Source organism: Gavia stellata, chromosome 10, assembly GCF_030936135.1.
Source record: "Gavia stellata isolate bGavSte3 chromosome 10, bGavSte3.hap2, whole genome shotgun sequence".
NCBI classification, from domain to species: Eukaryota; Metazoa; Chordata; class Aves; order Gaviiformes; family Gaviidae; genus Gavia; species Gavia stellata.
The window spans coordinates 26042163-26066127 of NC_082603.1; the positions used below are offsets into that span (position 1 = coordinate 26042163).

The 23965-nt window shown below is 59.6% G+C and overlaps 1 protein-coding gene across 1 annotated transcript in view; it reads right to left on the minus strand.

The window, feature by feature from the left end:
• PIK3R3 (phosphoinositide-3-kinase regulatory subunit 3) overlaps positions 1-23965 on the minus strand; it is a 78603-nt gene that overhangs the window by 37998 nt on the left and 16640 nt on the right. The window contains 2 exon segments of the mRNA XM_059821613.1: positions 21393-21478; positions 21844-22045. Of these exon segments, the coding sequence (XP_059677596.1) occupies positions 21393-21478; positions 21844-22045 (288 nt within the window).

Consider the following 23965-nt stretch of genomic DNA (forward strand, 5'->3'; position numbering starts at 1 on the left):
CAGCCCCCTGGCCCCAGCTCCCTGCAGCGGGTGTGTTTCAGCACAGGCGTTTTGGGGAGCCCGGCAGGTGATGGGATCAGCCAGTGTGTCCTCTCCTTCCCTTTTCTGTTGCGTTCCTGCAGCTGAGGCCAAATTCTGTTTCTTCCCTCTGCAGCCGGGGAGATGCCAGGTCTCTTTTGCCCTGGGCGAAGGGGTAGAGACCCGCTCTTAGGAAGCATGATTGTGTCCTAGCCAGAGCCACGAGCTCCGGCTGTGGGCAGTGGCAGGGAGCGGGGCATGGCTGGTGCAGAAGGCAATGGGAGGACCAGCACAGCTATGCTTACGGGACCGCAGAGCTCGGTGCCACCGTGCTGTCAGAGGGAAGGCAGCACGAATGGCCCAGAGCTGCGTCCCTCACTGGCTCACTGCAGGCTGGGCACCCGCCTTACGTCCTGGAGCTGAATCAGGCCAAGGGCAGTTTTCGTGAATGGAAATTGCTCTGGTTTTATTGTCTTTGAAAGCCTGGGCCTGGCAGCACTTCCCCTTTGCCTCACATCCTTCCTGGGCACCCTTTGGGGCACAGCCCTATTAGCACCCCGTGCCCCCCGTGGTTGGTTTGGAGTTGGCCCTCTGAAAATCAAACATTGAAAGGGCTATTTTCACATCAAATGCCTACCTCCAGTCCTGAGCCATTGGGGAGAGAGCTCTTCATAAAAGGAGAGGGAAGATTAATATTATTTTTCAAAAGTATAATGGGAGGTTTCCACTCCCTGAGCACTTCAGAGTTGGTTTTTGCACAAAGCCAGAATAATTCCAACCCCAAAGGAGAGAGAAGAAGAAAAATGCATTAGAGGGGGTTACAAATGCCTGAAAAAACGGTTGGTCTGAATAGAAACGTTCATGTCACCGTCACTTTGGGGGCTGGAGGAGGCTGCCGCTGGGAGACCCTGACTTTTCCATGGGGATGCATGTCCTCCATCCTCACTCAGAGCAGCAGGGTTGTTCCAGACACCTGCTTGAGCACGGGGAGGTGGGGAGAGCCAGAGATGGGCTGTCAAGTTGCAAACTGGTGGGAGAGGGAAAGAGAGGACAAGGGGTGGAGAAGATGCTGGGAGCACCCTCTTGGAACAGGGGAAAGCCTGCTGCCAGGTTACAACCCTCCTGCAGCTCCATGGAGAGAAAAGCAGCACGAATCTGGCCCAGAGACTGGCCGGCAGCGTGCCCGGACCACGGCATAGCTCTGCCTTGGAAAGGCCTCAACATCTTCTCCTTTAAAACATGCCATAGCATCACGGGGGAGCCACATCCCAGCAGCCTCGACAGCAAGTTTCTGCTCTGTGAGCATGAGCTGTTGGGCCAGACGGGTGTATAAACAATTATTGGATCACTTCCACTGCAGGAACCAACTTGAAAATACCTTCGATTCACAAGCTTGCAGCCTGCTTCCGAAAAACCAGACTAGGAGCAAGCTCCCACCCTGGAAAAAATCCCTCGCCTGTGTCTGCTATGCATCCTTTCCCGTGCCGGGAAGGGTTGGGCCAAATACAGAAGATGCCGTGGGGCTGGCAGAGCTGCTCTGGGGCAATGTCCTTGGGCTGCTGGGTCAGGCATCTGGGAGGTGATCTGTCCTTGGGCGACGCAGTGCCTTGCTTGTTTTCTGCTTCTTGGTCATTCAACAGACAGGGCTGAATCTCTTACCAGTGTGCACCTCACTTCCCTCTGGAGTCGGGGTGCAAATACGAAGTGAGGTGTGGGACAGTCCTCGCAGCCCAAACCTCACAGTCACCGGTGACATGAGACCCTCCGTGGTTTTCACTTAACAAGTGGGTAGGGAGAAAATCCTTGTGGGTAAGGGAGAGAATACAAAATGTGATCCTGAGGGCTCAGAGAAGCTCTTCTGGTGAAGCCAAGTCTTGCCTTTTCCCAATGCTTGGAGTTGCCCATCCATGAAGAGGGCTCTAGCAGGCATCTTCACCACGTAAATCCCACTTAAGCCCTTAAAGAAATGCTTGAGTGGCGCTTCAGGTTCATCTGCTTGCCACTGCAGGGGCAAAGATTTCACATTCACCCAAGAAAGCAGAAAAATCCCCCAGTGCCTCCACTGGAGATTGCAGCCGATGGCCAGAGGGCAGCAATGGGAGAAAGAAGCAGCAAGACCGTGGCCGGGCAGCGGTTCGCGGGGCTGTGCTGGCAAGCACCGAGTGCCCCAGCATCCTTCCTTGCCGGCTTTCCTGCACACCCGGAGCCAAAGCAAGGGGGGGTGACAGCAGACGCAGCTTCTCTTCCAGAGCCATTGGCTGCCTCTGGGAAGGTGCGGAAGCCCTGGGAAAGAGCTTCGCTCTGATTACGGAGGCTGACACGCAGCAGACCAGTGCTGGGAAAGCCAAGGGGCACACTGGAAACGGGAGACGCCTGCGGCAGATGATTGTGCCAGTAGAATATGGGCAGTTTGCTGCTTGTGGGACTTCAAATGCTCTGCCCAAACTAACTTGCTCAGATTTACTGTAAGTGGCAGCCAGGCCATCTATAGCTTGTGGTGAACATACCAGCCCTGCCTGCAGAAAGGGCCGTGGGAGCAAAGCTGGCCCCCTGCCCGACAGCCTGGAGGAGGGGAGCAGGGGGGTTCTGCAGCCCTGCCCGCCTGCCCCGGCCCCTGGCCCATGGGAAAAGCATTTCCCAGAGGTTGCCGCTGTTTGTTTGGGTGAAGGCATTGAAATTTGGTGGGCTGCTTGTTAGGGAGGCAGCGGGTGTGGAGTACAAGTGGCCGAAGAGGGTTGGGCTCCTGGGTGTGTGTAACACACACATATATACACACATTGCGCACACACCGGAACCTGCTCGCCTGCCTCCGCAACGGCTGGAAACCCCCAGCCGGGGCCAGTTCTCACCATTTCTGGGGTTCTAGTCCCCCTCTGGATCCCGTGGAGCTGCACCCATAGGCATCAGCCCTGCCAGGGCTGGGCAGGGGAACAGGGTATGCGTGGGGGGGGGGGGTGTCCCACAGTTGGGCATGGGATACCCCCCTTCTGCCTGAAAACCTGCTTCTCTCCATAGCCAGGTCCTGCTTTTGGCAGCTTGATGGCGCAGAGCCACTTGCCACCTCATAGCCTCGAAACGCAACCATTTGCCCCCAGTCCGAGCCCCCCGTCTGTGTGCCAGACCCCTTGGGGCACACTCAGCCTGGGGCTGGGTGCATGGGAGGAGGACTTGAAGGGGGCTGCTGCTGCAGGGATGGGAAGCTGTGGCATGGCCACGGAGCTTGTCATTAGGGATGGCTCATTTTCTGCTCACACCAGGGAGCAGAATTCGGGGGCACAGTCACTGTGAATTCGGGGCTGCCAACGAGGAAGGAAACCTGGCTGGCTCTTCTGACCTGTGGTCCAGCAACAGCTCCCCCTTCACCTCCCGCTACCCCAGTGTGCAGCGCTGTTGGTTTCCAAGGGGAAATTCAGGAGGTTTTTTCCCCTGGGCGGCGGCTTTGGGGGAGCCGGCATCTGGCAGGGACGGCAGAGCACAGCCGGAGTTTCTGATATTCATAGCCTCTGCCTGGATTCAGACAGGAGGGACCCACTGCTGCCCATGGGCATCACTGCTCATCCCTGCGCCAGGCAGCAGCTAACCAAGTGCGGCAGAGGCAGGAGCCCTGTGCTTTGACTAGGAAGGCAACAGTCCCAAGAGTACGTATCTTCATCACCCAAAAGCTTTGGTTACCAAATCACGCTTTCTTGTTCTCCAGCAACAACCCCCATCCCAGCCTGGAGCTGGTTGCAGAGTGTCCTCATGCACCTGGTGGCATTTGTAGAGCTCGCCCACCACAGAGGTGAACGTAGGAGGTGGGCCTGAAACCTGCCTAGGTGCCTTCAGGGTGCTAGGGGCACCTTTGATGTAGGATTTCAGGTGATTTCTGGAAGCTGGCATGCAGGAGGCTGGAGCATGCCACTGGAGGGGACCCCCACCTGCCACCCGAGCCCTATGCACATGGTCCCAGCCAGGATCTGTGGCCAGAGCAGCTGTTTGCCCCAAGACACATCCCAAAGGGCAGAAAACCTCTCGGCGGGGCCGGGTCCCACTGCGGGCCAACATCCTTCCCCGCTGGCCCAGCCGCAGCTCCCGCCACAGCCAGGGCTGTTGCGGCCAGCCGCCCCGCTGCTGCGGGCTACAGTCTCATGCCCTTAGCCCAGCGCAGGTCCAGCGCCAAGTTCGGAAACACGTGAGGTGGTTTTTCTCTTGCCAGGTGCTTTCTGCCACCCAGCATAACGCTCGACACCGATGCTGTGAACATTAACCCCAGATGGAGTGGCTACAGCGGCTGCCATGCCCGGGGGAGCCCCCAGCCCTGCACACTGTGGTGGCACTGGGACAGCCGGCTGTGGTGGCACTGGGGCAGCCGGCTGTGCCAGCAGAGGAAAGGCAGCGAAAGCCCTGACCATGGCAGAAACTGCTTAAGCAGCTCAGCAAAGGCACTCAGAGGCCAGGCTGGGTGCCGCTGGCTGGCAGCCGGCTCAGCCCTGGGGCACCCGTGGCTGAGCCGGGACCCCCCCTGGCTGCGCCCGGCTTCCAGCCTTTGTGCGAGGAGCCGGTGCTGGGGTGGCGGCGGCGATGCAGTGGTGGAAGTGCGGTCGCCATCCGTGTCACCCTGGCCTGGGCTGTCCCAGAGGCTTGCACCCCGCCTGTGTCCCAGGAGGTGCTGCCTGATGGAGGGAGACCGTGCTAAGTCTGGCGGAGGCAACTCGCTGTCCCCTCCCGCGCAGCCGTGCCAGGAGGGAAATTTCCGATACCGCTGGATTCCCAGAAGTCAGGGGAGGTTTCAGCCCTGGCTCTGCTGTGTCGGCTCACGCTTCCTTCCTGCCTCAGCCTGCAAACCTGGCATTTGGGGCTTAGTGCTGGCGGCGCAGGGCGAGACCAAGGGCAGGCAGCCCTTCGGACCAGGTCCTGTGGAGCAGAGCCAGGCTTGCGCCAGCACTGGCGGCCACTCCAGCCCTTCTCCTGGCCCCTCTCCCAGCTGAACCATCTTCGCTGGTGGATTGCATCGGCAGGCTGCGGGCTGCTGCAGAGACGCTTGTGCCAGCAGCGCTGCTGGAGCCGCATGCTGCCCGACGCTGGCCAGCTTGGTGATGTCAGCCCGCGCCGCGTCCCCGTCCCCCTGTCCCAAAGCCTCCCACCAAAATCCCGTAATGGGGCACTGTGGCGCCCAGCAGCGGTGCGGGGTCACTGTGCCGTGGGGTGCCATGAAGGTATGCTGCGCGGCCGAGGGCCGGGATTTTTGCGTCTCCCTTCCCTGGCATGGAGGTGAAGCATCCTGTGAGGGAATATGCATAAAGGGTCGGATCCTGCTTGCACACAGCTGCAGTGCCAGTGCCCACCAGCAGGCATCAGTGCCCTGGGTTCTGAGGACCGATAGACCTGATTGAGCGCAGGCGATGGAGGATGGGGCTGCTCTGGGGTGGGGGAGTCAGGGGGGCCAGGGGACACCAGCCATGGGTGTTGGGAGTGTGGCCGTATCCTGCAGCAGCCTCTCCCCTGCCTGCCTCAGCCACCCAGCACCAGCTGCAGATGTTTTCTGTTCTTGCAAGAAATCCAGCTGAAAACAAGAGGGGCCGCGCCTGCCAGGTGGCTTCTCCAGAGCTCTCACTTCTCCGTGTTTAAGCAGCAGTGATTTTTGCTGGAAATGTCCAAATTTTTGCTCTGCACAGGCTCTGATTTTGAAGCCACCAGCACTGAGCTCCCAGGGACCGAGGAGCTCCTTGTGCCTGCCCCTCTTTTGCCAGTCCTGCCTGCCAGACCAGCTTGCCAGAAAAAAATTGAATCTGGGGCTAAAACATCCAGCCCAAACCTGATGTGCATTGGGGGGAGCGCTGACCCTGGGTCCCGCAGCCCTCCAGCACCAGCTTGGGCATAACTCTCTCCTCTGTGTGAAGAGTTCAAGCCTTCCAGTTAAATCCGGGAAGGAGTTAGCAAGTCTTTGTGGCAGGCGGATTACAGGCAGAAGTAAATGCTCCTGCTAAGTGTAATCTGGCTGGTTAAAAGCTCAGCTCAGCCTCTATCCCAGCATTGTCTTTGCTTCTTGTAAATATAGGAGACACTTCTGCAAACGGGGATTTTTCCTTTTGCCTATTTAGAGACCCAAGAGGTTGGAGAGAGCCTGTTGCCCTCCTCCTCCTCCTCTCCCCAGGGAGTCATTAGGGTTTATTACACCGCCCCCCCCCCCCCCCCCCCGCCCTCTTCTCTCCAGGATGGGTTTGGCGCTGGCAGCCTCTGATCCTGCAGGTGCAGCAGGAGAGCGATTACAGCTCACGGGGCCACGGGTCAGGGCAGGTGAAGGCAGCAGAAGCTCCCGGCGTTGGGGAGATGGGGCTGGGGGCAGAGCCACGGCCCTCTTTCACCCCACAAGCTGGGGGTTCCTCCACTTCCATGCCCTGGGGAGCCCCCCTGGATGGGATGGGGCAGGGGTTGAGGGGGGACGGGGACTGGGAGGCTGGGGGCTCTGCTTGCTGTGAGGCATATAGGAAACCAAAACAGAAATAAAAAAAAATCATAACTATATAAAAATAGGTAACAGTTATCTGGTTCTCTCTAAAAACCCGTATTCTGGAGCTGGTGGCACTAAGGTGGGCACAGGAGGGTGGCAGCTCCACCTGTGACCCTCCCTGCTCTGGCCATTCTACCCCATGGCAGGAGCATCCCTGGGGGACCTGTCCCCACTGTCCTCAGCAGGCAACAGAGGACTCCCTGGGCAAGGCTAACCAGCACCTGCGTGCCGGCCCCGGGAGCTCATGGATGTCCTGGAGAGGGTTCCTTGTCCCTAGGGCTGGAGGGTGTGCAGATGACCTCTCTCCGGGGATTACGGCCAGAGTGGGGGGCTCTCACAGGCAGCACGAGGCAGGCAGAGGGATCAGGGTCTTACCAGGGATTAAGGTATTTTCCATGCATTTAAACTAGTCCTCACGAACCCAGAGCTATCTAGGAATACCTGCCCCGGTCCCCAGCCTGGGCCTTGCAGGGAGCAGAGGGAAGCTGCTCACGGAGGCTTGGAAGCCCCCAAAGCCCCAGGGATGGCCTGTGGGCCCTGATTTTGGGGAGAGATGAACATGTGCCGTGCAACCCCAGTGAGATGCATGCTGGTGGAAGAGAGGTTGGGGGGCTCGGGAAGGACAGCAGCAAGTCCCAGGGGGACAGCAGAGCACCGTGCCCTCTCTGGGGCCAGGACAGAGTGGTCCATCTGGGAGACATGAGGGCTGAGTGGCTCCAGGAGCTTGTTAACCTTAATCCTCCCTTGGATTAATGCTCAGGGGGGCTGGGGACAGTGGTTAAACCTGCAGGAGTGAGCCCTGGCCTTGAGCATGGCACTGCAGCGGGGCCAGGGGGGGACAGAGGGCACAGGTTGAGGGCAAGGAGAGGGACAGGCAGTCCCGTGGCCTAATCTGACATGCAGCCTCGGATTTTGTGGGCATGTTCCTGGGCCCTGCCCTCCCTGGGATCACACTGGGGTCATGTCCGGCAATGCTGCCCGGCTCTGAGAGGCTGCTGCTGGGTCTGGCTCTGCAGGGCCACTGTGGGCTGAACCCCTCGGAATCAGAGTAGCCTGGAGGTGCCCGCCCCAGGTGGAAACTGTGTGCTCTTCGAAGGATGCTCTTCTGGGGAAATGCCTGCCTGGGATGAAATCCCTCTCTGGGGCTGAGCTGGCCTCCCTGGGGCTGAGCTTTCAGCCTGGCTCAGAGGAGCGGTGCGAGGATGCTCAGGGATGCTCAGACAGCCCACGCTCCTACCCATGCAGACCCCAGGCTGACCCCAGACCCCAGCAGAGGAACCCCTATCTCATGGCATTAGGAGCCACCCACCTCTGCAGCCACCGGCCATGCTGTGGGGCTTGCAAGGCCATGCAGGGGCAGAGCCGCCCGGCTGGCATCCCTGCCGATGGGGCCACCCGTCCTCAGAGCAGCCCCAGCCCTAGCTCCCCCTCCAAAGCAGGTACCAAGAGCCTCATGCAACCCCCTGTGACACCCCGTCCCAGCCTGCCGGAGATCCCACACTGGGTCCCCAGCCCCGGCTGAGCTGCAAATGCCACACAGATGCCCTTAGAGGAGGTTCCTATCCCTTGGCAGCGCAGGTGCAGCTCCCTCTTGGGAATCCCCTGGTCCTAGCTGTTTTGCCAGGCAGCTGGCTTTGGTATGAAGGTGCCACTGAGTTACACCAGTGGCCCCTGGACCCCAAGCACCAGTTACAACTCCTTCACCCCTCCGCAGCCTTGGCCCCTGGTGGGAATCCTCTGCCCTGCGCCTAATCCAGCCCATGTCTCCATGCTCTGGGGCTGGCACCACCCAAACCTGCCGCCTGTCCCAGGGAGATGCCACAGGATGTTGTCACCCATCCCAATGCGGCCAGTGTCACCTTGGGTGCCTCCCCAGTGGGGCGGGGGTGTTCTTGCAGGGGCTGCAGATGCCATGTGCCTGTCCCCTGGGGCAGTGAGGCAGGATGGGATGTGCTGTCCTAAGTGGCATCTTAACTAGATCTGATCCAGCCTTGCAAAGCCACAGTGCCTTCAATTCCCTTAGCACTCCAAATCTGCTACTGTGCATCTAAGCGGATTATTTTAAATACCCCATGATGGACTGCTCCTTTGTAATATAATCCAGCCTCGTGTGTCCCATTCCCCTCCTATTTGCTGTGATTTAGCTAGAGCTGTGACAGCTAGAAACCTCCCCAGCTCCCCCCTGCTCCCTAGGAAACATCCCTCGTACCAGGCCCTTCCCCAAATCCTGCTCTGCACTGTGCAGCTGGATCCTGGGGATGCTCCTGCTGCCTTCCACGCACCCTTAGCGTGCAGCCTTTCATGTCTTGGGATGAGTGTTGGCCATGCCCCAGAGCTGCTTCATCTGCGCCCAGAGCTGAGCCCCTGCACCGGCATTGCCCCCACCAACACCTTGGGGCCAGATCCTGCCTTGGCTGCTTCACCCAGAGAGGGGCCATGCAGGACCCCTTTTGGGTGGGTTTTACCAGTTTTCAGGCCTCTTGTTCGAGCTGACTGGCTCTGACACCTCAGCCCTGCCATGAAGTCAGCCAAGCAAGAAAGCATCCTGCCTCCCGCTCCCGCTGGAGAGGGGAGTTTGGGGAGGGTGGGGGCCGGCACGGAGCCCACCCAGCCCGGCTCTCAGCAACGGCAAAGAAACCGCCGCTTTTCCAAGTGCTTCCCTTTGGGGCTTGTCTGATTAATGAGGGCTTGTTATTTCCAAACTGTTTGAAATCGTGTTTATTTTATCTGCCGCCGGATTCCTCTGACTCAGGGCTCATCATTAACTGCCAAAGATGAGTGACAGATCCCGCTAATTACAGCTAATGATGGCCTTAAAGGATCTCTGCACACGCACGTGTGTTTGTGTGCACACATGCCAAGGGCCATTTATAATTTAAAGTGGGGAAAGTCGTTAGCATAAACCATGCCCGGATTAATTGCAGAGAGCGGCCTCTCTGGGGAGGATGCTCACTGAGAGGTTGTGGTTTCAAGTGCTGGATGCTGAGGATGGTACAGGCTCTGCCCGGGCAGCAGCAGCGTGGTCCGGAGCTGGGTGTCAGCCTCGGGGACACCAAATCAAAGTCACCACATAGGAAATGTTCAGCACAGAGCCACCAAGCAGCCAGCGGGGACCAGGGGACCCCGACAAGTGGGACGGGCACATCCGGCTCAGAGCCGTGCAGGGCCATGGGAGCTGACATCCACCCCTGGCAGAGCTCTGTGGGGTGTTTTCCAGCTGGGAGGCGCACTGTGCCCAGGAGACCCAGTTCTCCACCAGCTTCCATGGGAACAGGCAGCAGGAGCACTGGAAGATGCTTATTATGGCCTCCCTGAGGGCAAAGTAGCTGCAGGAGCACAACTCCTTTACTAGACACTGGAGACCTCACCTGGTGGGCTGGGGTTAGCAGTGCCCCCGGCCCTGGGGAGAGCTCTCCCCCTTTTAGACCCTGGGTGATCCAGCCCTGGCATTGACTGCTTTGCTTTTACCTTTCTCCCCAGGAGGGAAAGAGGGAGGACGGAGAAGACGAGGCTTTCCGCACCCCTGGGCTGGAGGACGCAGCATGAGGAGCAGCGGCTGCAGGAGCTCACGGCCACCACCCCGGCGAGGGGATGGGCACGCAGCAGCTCAGGCAGAGTGGGCACGTCCCACAGAAGGGCTGACTGGGGGACTTGCACGACCGACGCAGTGGAGCTTGTTCCAAGCCCTTCCCTTGCCCTGGCTGACTTTCCCCCACTCCTGCAAAGAGGGCACACAGGGACAGACTCATGTGTCCCCCGGCTCCATCTCCTTGCCCTTCCTCTCCTCAGGGGTCCGAGCAATGCCCTTGCCCCTCTCCCAGCCCTGCTGACGCAGGCTGTGGAAGAGGCATCCAGAAGGAAACCAAAAGCTGTTCCAGATGGCAAAAGGCTCAGCAGAGCAGAACAGCTGCTCCCCACCCCTTATCTTTCTGCAAACCAAATCCACCTTTCTTGGAAAAAAGTAATTCAAGCTCCTTGGTCTTCCTCGGAGCTGGCGAGTGGGAAGAGCAAAGCACTGGCTCCCCGGGGAGGGGAAGCACAATCCTGCAAAGTGCTTCTATATCGGTCTCTGCCACGAGAAGGTCTAAATTGGAAGTGATGGCAGCAGCAAGTGTCGGGATGCTGAGACGGGCTCTGGGGCCAGCGCAAAGGGATTTCAGGGGCTGGATGTGCTTGGCACAGGGGGAGACCTGCCAGCACAGGATGCTGTGGTTCTAATCCCACTAAAAGATGGGAGGAAACAACTTGGACAAGGGCTTTTGGCTTCCTTGCTGAAAAGACCAGATTCAGGTCAAGCCTGATGGCTCGTGAATTTGTCTTGGATCTTTTCAATTGTTCTGGATCCCAAAACACTCAGGTTTCTCTTTCTGAAACACTCCAGATGTTTCAATTTAAGGCTTTTGCAGAAACAGCTGTTGGAGGCTGCGGAACAGAGCTCCCCTCAGAAATGTGCAGCCACTTGATGGTTATGACTGCTCCCAAAATGGCCCAGCAAGGCTGCTCGGGCACGGCCAGCTCAGGCTGGTGCTTTTTGCATTACTAAAACCCTGTCACTGGGGGTTTCAGTCTTCCAAACCCTGTTCACACAGGGATCCTGGGGGCTCGTGCTCTCCTGACCCCAGTCTTTCCCCTGGGGTGGCTTCCTTTGCTGTCATTCCCCGCTGGCACCTTGCAAAGCCTTCTCCAGGCCACCTTCCCCATAGCTTTAAATCCCAATGTAGCAGGGTCGGGAGGCGACAGGAGACATGCTCTGGAGAAGCCACGGGCTGGGAGTGGGAGGCACCGGTACGGGAGTGAGAGCAGTGCCAGTGATGCTGGGTGCCTGCTTCAGCGAGCTCGGCACCGTCTCGCTGCGGACCGAGAGCTCCGGTGGCATTGGTGACCTCAGGGACATTGGTCTGGGCAGTCCATGTCTGTGGTACACGGAACCACATAGCCTGTGGGAAATGGATGGCTTTGAGGACCCAGGGCAACTTTGGGGTGTGCAGAGCCGAACAGTCTCTCCCAAGCCCGGGTGAGATGTCTTTCCCCCTGTGCCACAGCCAGGGAGGGTCAGAGCCATCTGAGATGTGGGGTGCCTGACAGGGCAGGCCACCATGAGGTCCTGGGTCTGAGCACCATGCTGCAAGCTGCTTGATCAGCGCATGCTGAGCCCTCCCCAAATAACCCCCGTGATCACCGTCGCCCAGTGAAAGAGCCCGATTGCGAAGAAAACAGGGAAGCAGCTGAAAAAATAAAAGCGCTGCCATGGCACCATGCATGCCAGGTTGGAAATTTGGGATGGTGCTGAAGCACAGCCCCAGATGCTCCTCCTGCCCCATGAAGGGCCAAAACAGGACGGAGAAATTAGGGGTGCAAGAGGTCAGCAGGAGGGCACCCTGCCAACAGCACCAGAGACGAGCAGCCAGGACTCGTGGGTCCTCCAGGTACTTGGGAAGAGCCGAGGATGCTCAGCAAGGATGCTGCAACCACATCTGCGTGGCGTGAGGTCAAATGGTCTATCCCCAGCCCCATGTCTCCTGGGGATGACGTGGTGCCAGGCTGCTCAGTGAGATGTCAGCCTCTGTGGGTACCCCAGCTCCTTCACCACCCGCACCCCTCCCCACATGCCACAAGTATCCAAAAGATGGAGAAATATGTTTGATGACCCCAAAGCATGGCCACGAGCTCCCAGAGACTTGGTGTAGTCCCCGAGCCCTGGCCATGGGGCAGTAACTCTTTCAGCTGAAGGAAAGGATGAATGGAGATGAACTGGGCAGACACAGCTTTGCTCTGAGAACTGGAAGGTCACCAAGCCTTGGGGTCAGGATAAGAGGTAATGCCAGTGCCTGCCTCCCAACCTGTGCGTACTACTGCCAGAGACTGAGAACGCAAAACTCATTGCACCTCTGCCCTGGGCCTCTGGTTATCTCCAGCATCAGCTGGCCTGGGGGCAGGAGCAGGTCATGGCACAGCTCCGTGCCACGGGCCCTGCCGGCTCAGGTGGAGGCAGCGGTACCTGACCTATCTGGCAGCCTCCGGGATTAGCTGTGCGGCATTGGAGCAGCTCTAGCAGTGGCTGGGTAGGAACAGATACACACAGATAAGGCAACCTGAACCCTGGGGAGAGCAAGCCAGCTTCGTTAATCCCCACGCATCCAGGTGCTGATGAAGATGCTATCGTCCCCTTTCCCTCCCTGGCAGCTCATGTGTGGCTGTCAGTCCCGGCTCACACAAGGACACAACCCACTGCTTGCATGGGTGGCTCCTCTCTCCCGGAGCTGCTAAGTGGCTCCCATGTCCCCCTGGGTACACTGCAGGTACAGGGACCCAGCCGGTGCAGGGACGCACAGCCTGCATAGGGACAGAGCTGGTACAGGCATCCACAGCCAATGTGGGACCTCACAGCCAGTACAGAGAGCCAAGGATGGTGCAGGGACATGCAGCCAGGATGGGGACTGCCGACAGTGTGGGGACAGGCAGCCAGGGTGGGGACCCAGATGGTAGAGGGACACGCAGCCAGGATGGGGACCCTGCCAGTCCAGGGGCATAATGGAAGGGATGGAGACCTATGAACAGAGTGGGGACACGCAGCCAGGACGAGGACGCAGCGGGCGTGGGGACACATGTGGGGGGACCCTGTAGAGCCCTGGGGCACAGTGATGCTGCAGGGCAGAGGATGACGAGCAGTTTCACCCACCCCTCTGATTGCCTAGGCCCCATCCCCATCCCCATCCCCACATCTCTCCCCAGGCTTCGGCTCTCCAGCTGCGGTGGGCAGGAGGGTCCAGCACCATGCGGGCACATCGAGCAAGAGAAGCACCACCAGGTCCCTGCCCTCATCCCCATCACTGGCGTGCCACAGGCTGCTCAAGGATGGGTGCAGCACAGCACTCCCCATCCCGTTAGCTCCAACATGAAAGCACCCGCCGCGGCGGCAGCCAGGCCTGGCCACGATCTCCACTTCCAGGTAAACAGATGAGGCAAGCGGCTCGCTTCCCCTCCCTGCCCAGCAGCCCCGGCTGCACAGACCCGCCATTCAGCCCCGCTGCCCTGTACAAACCCCCAGTGTTTGGGAGAGGGCTCACGCTCCCTGGGGGGCACTGGGGGGGACACGCCACGGCCAGGCAGTTGACACCTGGCCAGTCTGGAGCGGGGCCAGTGGGCGCAGAAAGAGCCGCTGTGTTTTGGCTGGCTCCTGCTGTGCTGGGGCGGGGGGCAGAAAGGGCCCCTTGTGTGAGCAGGACCCAGGGGGTGCCCCCATGGCTCGGCTGCATCCAGGATCCCACGAGGCCACGGGGGTGGTCACCGGTGGGTCCGTGGGGTGGTGGTGAGGAGCCGGGGGTGGGAGCCTGAAGGGCTGAGGGGGTCAGAGGTGGCAGGAGAGGGAGCTCAGCCAGCACACCGCCGTGCACGGCACTGCTGCGACCCTGCTGCCATCCAAAAGATTTGCAACCCCAGACTATGGGAGACAAAAGCAGTGTGGGGGGGTTTCACCAGGGGTGCATTCGAGCGGTGGCAAAGGCAGGAGCAGGAGGCAGCTTTCCCTGGGCATCACCCTGCGAGCATCCTCCCCAGCTGATGAGAAGGGTGGGTGTGCTCCTGACACGTTCACCCCACGCTCCCGCACGGCCTCCGGTGGCTCAGACAGCAGGTCACCCACTGGAAGCGTGCCTGTGGCACTTCTCAACAGGACCAAGTCAGGCGCTTGCAAGCATGAGGGAGGAGGGTGCCAGCTCCTGCCCCCCAGAGCTCTTCTCCCCCTCCAACCCCTGACCCTCTCCCCAGGCTTTGCTCGGCACTACCGGCGGTGTCTGTCCTGCAGCATGGCCTGGGGTGCTCTGGCCGCAGCGGGACTCAGAGGGCTGCCCACCCCTCCGGGGAGCCTGGCACCGAACTGAGCGCATCCCTGATTCAGCCGCGAGCATCCCTGCGGGACCAGGCTGAAGGGGGGAGGAGAAAGCAGGAGGCAGAGCTGGGATGCTCCAGCATCCCAGATGTTCTTCCTGCTGCCTCCATCATCCACAAGTAGCCATCAGTGCCTTCCCTGGGAACAATGTCCCCTCTTCCATGCCTGGCACCTTTCTCCCTTCCTGCTCCGCTGAGAAGGTGGCTTTCTTCCCCAAGAAGAGCAAGGAAAGCATTTTCCACCATGGCAGATGAAAATGGATTCACAATCCAATTTTACTCTAGCACCACTTCAGTGATTTTGATGGAGCCGCTCTGGATGGGTGCCGGTTTGAGCCAGAGGACAGCTGCCGCAGCTTCATAGACTAGGGGTTTCTTATCTGTGTCACCTTTGATTACTGTAATTGAAATCCGGCTCTGATCTGAGCCGTGCCTGAATGTTTCTGCTGCCTGTGTGGCTCTCAGCTCGAACGGCAAAATGACATTAATAGATTTTAAAGCCAGGCAAGGCCTGCGAGAGCATTTCTGCCTGACCTCCCGGGTAGCAGCCAACAGTCACCGCTTACCCCGGTCCCGCGCTCAGCTGCTGGCATGGCCCTGCCGTCCTCCTGTGACTCATTTTCCCTCCTGGAAGCACAAATCCTGCCTTTCCCCAGAGCCACTCATGTGTGCTGGGCAGCCCGCCCCCTCCCACCCCTTTGGAGCAGAGCCAGGATGCTCTCGAGGGAGGCAGGGTCCAGGGGTGCCGGTGGGATCACAGAGGGATCAGCCGCCCTTCAGCCCTCCTGCTCCAGCATGAAATCCCCCGTGGGCAGCATTGTGCTTTTCTGGCATCTCCTGAACAAAAGGGCAGTGGGACGACATGCTGCAGCCCGTCCGCTGCCAGGCAGGCTGCAGGGGACAGAAATGCCACCATGCAGGAGAGGATGCTCCTGGCTTTGGTGCCAAGCTGGAAAACTGGCTGTGGCTGGCGGTGTGACGGGCACTTTGTCACCCTCCCCATGTTCTTTTGTGAAGCTGCCGGTGGTGTTTAGCCAGTCACACTGCAGCGGAGTGACTCCAGCCCAGACAGCGTCTGAGGGCAGGAGCCGGGAGGACACGTGTGCTAGCACACATGCTCCTGCAGTTTGACTCGGCGAGCAGCCGGAACGAGGAGCGAGCCAGCCCTGGCTGGGCTGTGACAGCAAAGCTGGTGGCTCCATCGGGTCTGGGGAGGGTTTGCTCAGACAGCCTGGCCTTCGGGAGCTGCCCTCCAGAGCAGGCAGGGGCATCCCAGGTGCAAAGCCCCATCCAAAGAGCCCTGCAAAACCTGAGGGCCAAACCCTGGCCATGCCAGAGAACCTCCCTGAACATCCCAGGTTTTCTGGGCCGGCAGCTTTTGCAGCCATAGAGCCGAGAGCTGGCTGGTGCACGCTGGCACAGCAGCCTGGGCTCGCACCAGTGAGGATCTGACGGAGCCATCCCGAAACTTCATATGCCGGCAAAAAGAAATGAAGGCTGCCCAAATGGCAGGGCAGCCCCAGCGCCCCGCCACCAGCGTGCACGGAGGCTCCCTCCGAATCCTGGACGGCCGAGCGGCAGCGTTTCCTCTCTGGCAGTGAAACTCCTGGCAGGTCACGGGCCAGTGGCACACACAATGCTTGGGGTTATCCAGCCCGTTATCAGCTCCAGCCACATGGTGTGAGGAGGAAAAGGGTTTCAATCCCAGTCGAGCTGTGTTTCCGTTGGGAGCCGTTCCCCCTGTCACAGGGGAGGGCTGGACCATGCTATGCTTTCAACACTGGGACCAGTGGAGCAGGGCTGTGGCTACCATGGGGAGAGAGGGACCACAGGGCTGTCACCCCGTATCCCCACAGCATTGCCAGGGTCCCTCCTCGTGCCAGGCAAGCTGCCGGTCTCTGAGCAGTGCAGCTGCTCCTGCCTCAGCGTTGCCCGGTGGTGCTGTGCCATGGCCTGGGCATGGCCACCTGCAGAGCTTGGGGATGGGAAAGGGCCAGAGCTGGTGACCCCCAGAAAGGGGCTGCCACCGGGGCGTGCGGCAGAGGTCCAGGCTGGCTGAAACATCCCTTGCTGGGTGTCACTGCTCCCCACCCCAGGGAGGCATCCCGGAGTTCTGGCTTGCCGGGAAAATGCCTGCCCAGAGCAGTACTGGCAACCTGAGAAACCCCACCAGCAAAGGCCACCTCTGCCAGCCAGGAGGGGAAACTGAGGCACGAGGAGATGCCAAGGGAGGCCTCCCAGCCCCTTGTCCCTAGGCTGCTGTGGGACATCCTTCCCGGGATGCTTAAAGTCGGCTGGAGGAAGGGGACTGCAGCATAGGGTCACTCCTAGTTCCTCAGCCCAAAATCACGGGGTGGGGGTAGGCCCCAGCCCCTGCTCCTCCAAGCCCTCCCAGCAGTGAGCACAGGGCAGGCAGGAGAGCCCGCAGAGGCACCGGCAAGAGCTGGGCTTGCCGCGGTGCCGTGATCCCTTCCCGCTCCATGATTAATTGAACACTGCCTAAAATTAGCTGTGGAGGCAGCACCCCTGGGGTCTCCCAGCAGCATCCCACTGCCTGTCGGCTGCCTGCAAGTGGGTCAGGCAGCAGCTGCCTCCCCGCTGGGTGCCCTCGGTGCTTGGGGGACCCCCATCCTCTGCTGTGGGTGCGAACATCGCTCCCCTGCTCCACGGCATGGCTCTGCACCTCTCGCCTCCCCGCTGCTGCCCATCTCGGAGGCTTTTGCCTCTCCAGATTCACTGGGCTGGGCTGCATTACAGCCAGAGCAGCTGGGGAGGCACAAGGCTGCCTTATGGGATGGCGGGAGTGCAGATCCCTGTCATGTTCCTCCCCGTGCCTTCAGGGATCTGTTATTTTTAGCCGCTCTCCCTATCTCGCATCGCTAGCTAGGCTCTGGCTCTCTTTTCTTCCCCCCCCCCCCTTCCCCAAGTGTTAATTTGTTTTCTCTGTATTATTTGCAGATTAGGGGAGGCAGAACCAGGTGTCTCAGCACAGGGGACCACTCGGCCACGGCCTCCCCATGCTGCCCTCCACCCAGGGGATTTTGGTTGGGTTTTTTTCCTGGCTATTTTTAACACCCATCAGCTCCCCATCAGCAGCCCCAAGGGGACGAAACACCAAGAGGTAATGGAAACCAGAGGCACCCTGCGGCCAGTGTGCCAGGCCGAGCGGCGGGATGCTCGTGGCCATGTGGGGATGCTCCCACCCAGGCCGGGCAGCGCCTGGACACAGCCTCCCATCATTCTGGGCAGGCAGGGTCTGCACCTCCCAGGCTGGCCCCTCCTGGCAAGCCCTCTGCTCCCTCCTGACTCCCCCTGCATATTCGAGGCTGCAGCCTCCACTGTGACACATGAGCCGGGGAGAGGGAGAGGATGGGCTTTTCCCTTGGATTCAGAAGAAAGCAAACAGGAAAAAAGTTAATTAAAAACTTCAAAGCCAGATACCTCTAATTTGGTTTAATGCGACAGTCCTGCTTGGCAGCGATGCTGTCACAGAGGTGCCTGTGTGGGGCTGGGAAGTGCCCAGCGTGTCACATCGCGAGATGTCACGGGATATCACCCACCACCAGCACCAATGCAGTCCTGAGGCCTCCATCCCTGCTGAGCACTGGGGCGTGGGGTGCCATGGTGCTGGGCTCAGGGTTGGGCATCTGGGGACCGACCCCCCAGGGACCAGATTTTGGAGCTGCTGGGAGAGTGACTCTATGGGGAGGCTGTGCCTCAGTTTCCCCAGGGCATGGGACTGCCAAACCCGCTCTTTGGGAGGGTGTTTTCAAGGCGCTTGGGCTGGGTGTTGGAGCCTGTTCTCCACCCACTGGCATTATACCACTGCCCCACATAAAGCAGGGCAGGGCTGGGGGTCCTGGGGGAGCAGGGGGTGCCTGCCTCAGCAGGGTCCAGCAAAACACCGGCACCCCTCCTGCGGTGAGGAGGGGACCCTGGCACTGCTGGTCCTGTTCCCTCCAGCCACTGCTCTGAAGGAGGAAGGGGACATCTCCCTTGCCCAATTCTCACTCTTTTCCCCAAAAGGAGCCAAAATCCTTTCACTTTCTCCAGAAACCTATGCCACGGGACAGCGATGCTCCTGCCCCCAGTGCTCTGACGCCTTTCCCTGCCTCCTGCCCCTGCTTTTGGGTTTTTGTGTGGTGTTTTTTTTTTTTTTAGAATTCTGTGCTGCATGGTGAGTAAAGGCATCCTGCTGTCTGAGGGCTAACGGCTTGCTGGAGAGATAATAAAGCAAAGGGGAGTAAATTAAAGTGGCTATAAATAGCACCAGGAGAGGAAAAGGAGATGAAGTCATCTTCCTTCAGCTGAGCTGGTATTTGCATCACTTCTTCCCTTCGCCTTCCCCTGCCCCCTCACCCTGCTCGGGAAACCGCCGTCCCCTGGGCTCTGGGGTCCTGCTGTGGGCTCTGTGTTCCCCCTGGCTCTCCATGGGGCTGGGGAATGTCCCCAGGCCCCTGGGCTGGGCTGGGCTGGCTGCCTAGTGCCGGGGACTTGCTGGAGAGCATGGTGAGGTGGTCTGGATATGGCCACCCAGCCCCAGGCTCCATCCCAGCTTTGCCACTGACACATAGCATTGCCCTATGCAAACCAGTGCCTCCAGCACGACCCCACTGCTGCATCCCTCAGTCACTGGGAATAACTTTCAGGAGCCATCACGGACCCATCCTGTGCCATTCACCTTTGCAGCCCGTCCACGGTTGGCTGCAGAGACCCCCTCCAGGAGCAGTGCCTGCGGGAAGGGATGCCACAAACTCAACAACAGTGAATCCATCTAAGGAAGCACCTCCAGGAACCAGATTTCATAATTTACATTTTTATTCTTGATGATTTTCACATCCAAGCCTCCACCATCAGCCCCAGAGACATAGGAGAGTAAGGACCCCAACCCTGCAGGAACCTCCTTGGGGTGAGCAACCAGCTTCAGACCTCACCCAAAACATGACCCTTGCTGCCAAGGCGACCACTGTCCCTGCAGCCCCTGAGCAGCCCCAAACCCCCCCCAGCTTCCCCAAAACCCCCCAGCTGCCCGCTCGCATAAGGTATATTTACGCCTGAGTCAGAATGAGGTCACACCACGGTTTCCTCCGTGTCAGCTACTGACTCCTATTCCTGTGCTATGCGCGCACACCCGCCGTGTTGTTGCAGGGTATTTATAGCTATTTTACACGTATAATTATGAAACCACAACTCCACACACACACAAAAATAATCACGATGCCGGGACGTGGGGGCAGCAGGGGAGCAGGGCCAGGGTGATGGGAGTAGGGCCGGGGCACATACCCCACCACTAATAATAAATCTTTGCACTTTATATATAGCCCCTTTCATCCGCAGCTCTCAAAAACGCTTTGCAGGCATTTAATTAAGCTTCCCAACATCCTAATGTGATGACAGCCAAGTAATAATATCCCCGCTTTTAGGTACAAAGAGAGGGGAGGTGGTAGGACTTGTCCGAAGTCCCGCAGCGAGGCAGCCTGTGGGGCGGTGAGCCCAGGTGCCCTGTGTCCTGCCTCACACATCAGAACGTGCCCATAGAGGAGATTTTGACCCAGAAAGGAGACGAGGACCCCAGAGTCCTGCCCAACCCCTTCACTCAGTTTGGGGTGGGGGCAACCGGTGACAGCGCAGGGTCTGGGGACAGCCCTGGGGACTGCCGGGCTGCAGCTGCCCAACATCTGGATCAGCGGGTGGAAGAGCCATACAGATCTTGACAAACTTGTGGGTGAGAACTCAGGGGAGAGCAATAAATAAGATGACAGGTCTGAAAGGGCTGATTTACGAGGAATATTAAGAGTTGTAATTCTGCCTGGCCCGGCGACCCTCCAGGGAGGCAGGGTGATGACAAGGACCCAGATACATCACAAGGAGACAGGATTCACCGGGGCCAATACTGACATATCTCCAAGCAGGAGGGCTGGAAGCTATTGTGCCACCCGGGGGTGTGGACACCTCGGTGTGGGGACACAGCTGGATCTTGGTGGCTGCCTGGAGATGGGATCCCCCAGGGATGGGCCTCTGTGGTCCTCAAGGTCTGTGGTTTGTGCTCCACCGAGCTCCCTCCTGCCCTACCACATACATCTCTGTCTGGATGGACTGCTCGCTTCCCATCCTTGGAGTGCTGCAGAGGGCACAGGGGGCATGCGCTTCAGTTTTGGACAACAATGGGACATGAGATGCCACCAAGCAAGGGGGACACTGCCGGAGAGGGTGGCCAGCAGAGGGCTGGGACTTCAACCACCAGAGCAGAAGTAAAGAGCAAAGAGATGCTGGAGGCAAATGCTGGTGTTGGTAATAAAAGGGGCAGGACTGCAGTCCTGGGGGGGTGAAGGCTGGGTGGGGTCATTAACATCTGCAGAAAAACACATGCTCCCAGCTCCTTTCCCACGCATGGAGAAGTGGGGGACAAGTGCCCATCCTTGTCCCCATCCTGGGGATGCCCCACAGGACAAGCAACAGTGTGTTGACGGACACAGTGTGATTCTGCACATGTGAAAACTAAATGCAAAGTCAAAAATCATAAACGCAGATTTGATCCTGTAGCAAGCACCATCCTGCCATTATGTTGTCGTGTTGGTATTTTTTTTCCTCCCAGACTGCAGCCAGATCCCTGCTCACCGAAACAAGCTGCACAGCAGCCCCCGACAGACAGCACCGCACCCACCGAGCCCCCCCGAAACGGAAGAGCAGGACCCACTTGCACCACACCGGCACCAAAGAGCAGCAACACGGACATTAAGCACAAAAACAGCTGCAAACCTTCTGAGGAACCACAAAGAAACGCCCCAAAACCAGCCTCTCTGAGGAGAGGGAAGGAAGAGCAATGGGAACAGCATGCCCAGCCAGGGAGCCAGCTCATCCTGGGCACTGCCGCAGGGATGCGGGCACCTTCCCAACACCGCACTGGCCACCGAAACCGCCCCACAACCTGCTGCTATTGCCTCCCCGAATTTCACTCCCGCTGTCCCCGCCCCGCCACCAGCCGGGCATCTCTTACCAGGGGCTGCCGGCACCTCCGCTGCCTCGCCAGCCACGATGAGTGACTCAAGGATCCTTGCGCGGAGCTCGGGGCTCGCCTCGGTACTGTGGGGAGAAGGGAGCGGTCTGTGAGGGTTCCAGCAGCTCAGTCCCCCCGGAGACCCTCATGCCCCTGGGACAGGAGCCAGCCACCCCAATGGATCTCTTGTGGGACTGGGGCGATGCTGTGTGTCCCAGTCCTGTGTGTGACATCACGCCTGGCCATCAGGGGAACAGGTGTGATGTCAGAGCATCACACTTGGGATGGGGGCTCCCAGCTCTGGCCTCCCCCTTCAGAAAACCCCGGGGCTGAGCTGCTGGTGGGCTGTCATCCAGCAAAACCAGCTCGGCTGGGGACCAGTGTGCCCATGCCTGGCTATGGGCACCCTTCTCTTGCCTGCCCCGTCCCATGCATGGCAGGGGCACCTCACCTGGCTGCCGCGGGGCGGAGAAGCAGCTCCCCAAAGAGCTCGCCGAGGAGCCGGGGCGAGAGGCGGCTCCTGCGGGTGCCCTGGCAGAGGCGGCAGAAGTGGCGGGTGAGCTGGCGCAGGAGCAGTGCCTGGGGCTGCGGCAGGGCTGGGGGGGCCAGCAGCGCTCTGGCTCGCTGGCCGCACTCCTCCAGGCCCGGGATCTCTGCAGTGGAGGGGAAACAGTGGGGAAGAAATGTCAGTTTGGGAGGCTGGGGCATCCCCTTGTCTCTCGTAGGAGCTCGGCACCCGCCAGCACACATGGCATGAGCTGTGGCAGGTCTCTACTCCCCACAGAGCCCCAAAGAAACCTGACTTCAACCTCTCCTCCAAAAACCATGACTGTTTCTTTGCAGCCCATCCCTTCCTGCAGACAGGCTGTGGGACACATGGGTACCCCAGGGAGTGCAGGGCACAAGGAGGTGACGCCCTGGGGGTCTCAGCCCCCTCTTGCTGGAGGCTGCCAGCCCCATTTACCCACTCATCCACCCCAGATCAGACTGTAGGGTGACATGAGCACGGTCCTCCTCTCAGTACAGCCAGAGAGGGAGCGTGGCGGGGGGGGACAAGCTGCTGCTCCAATGGAGAACAGCAAGAGCTGAGCCAAGCCCTATCCTGTCCTGCCCTGCAAAGCCATGGAAAAGGAGCAAAAGCAGAGAGGAGAAACAGGTACCAGCTGGAAGACCTGCCGAATTCAAAGGCTCAGCCCTCCCCTGCAGAAAAAGCAAGCTGGGAGGGAAAAGGCTTTTTAGGAGAAAAAAACCTGTACCGGCTGACAGCTACAGGCATGGCTGCAGTGAGGCCCCTGCAGCCCTCCCAGCGTGGCCTCTCTTGCCCCCTGAAATGCAGCAGCAGGGAGGGCTGGTCAGGGAGTAACTACTTCCAGCCATACTTGAATTGCCCATGTGAATACAAGCAGGCACCTAATGGTGTTGCACATCACGGAGGTGCTGCCGGGACCCCTGTCGTGGGCACTCCGAGCAGCCCCGCAGCCTTGCAGTGTTCCCACCAGCATCCCCTCGTGTCCCCGCTGCCCTCTGGCAGCCTTGGCCAGGGCTCCCCAGTCTTGTGAGCTGTGAGCTCAGCGGCCTGGAACCACGGTCCAGCCCCGGGCACTAGAAACAGTGGCTCTCCAGCCATCCTCTGTCCCCGCCATGGCCCAGCCCTTTCATCTGCGGGGGACAGGGAGGTCCCCAGGGCTCTGTTGCTCTCAGCCGGCTTCAAAGCCCGGCTGGGCCGGGGGCTGACTCAGCTCCCCGCGGCTCTTTGCACCAGGGCTGAGGCTTGGCCGATGCCCAGCCAGCTCCTGGCATCCATCCTCAGGGCTGGGGTGCGCCGGAGCCGGAGGGGTGGTGGGTCTGGGATCCTCTCCCGAGCAGGTCTGCAACCTGGCTGAGATGGCAGTGGGGTGTTTGTGTGCCCCTGTGTCCAACCGGCTGGTCCTGCGGGATATTCGGCTTCACTCCAGGCCTCCCCTACCCCCATCGGCTGCTTTTTGCACATTTTTGCACCCAGGGGATGTCACAGGGGGAAGGTCCACAGCCAAAGGGGGAATTTGGGGATGTTTTTGACCTCCTTTTGCAGGTGGTCGGCTCGCCACTTTTCTAGCCCGCAGCCTCGAGCGGGGCAGAAGGAGCCTGCTTGCAGGGCAGACTGCCGAAAACCAGCACCGTCTCCTAAAAGACTTGAGTTTTTACTTATTTTTTTAAGCCCCGGAGAAATCCCCATCGGTTTCGCCTCCGTTCCTGCCCCTCCACCTCCACCGCCTCCTCCTCCGGCACCCGTTGTGCCAGGAGCAGAGCCCGCTCCAGTGCAGGCTGAGGAGAAAGGCGCTTCCCTTTGAAGTTGCTTAACGAGGCAACCCAGCTAATTGCTTCTTAATTGCATTTTTATGCTTGGAAGGGAGGCTGCCTTTGATTTCTCCTCTCTCCAATGGGTGAGGGGAAGGCAGTGTCTTGGTGCCACCAGCCCCAGGGGTGTTTTTCCCGGCTGCGTCTCTGCGCAGGGCAGGGAGGACGGGGTGTGAGTTATCCCTCATCTTCTCCGTATGTCCCTCCTGCCTTGTTGGAGGTCACAAAGAGCCTGT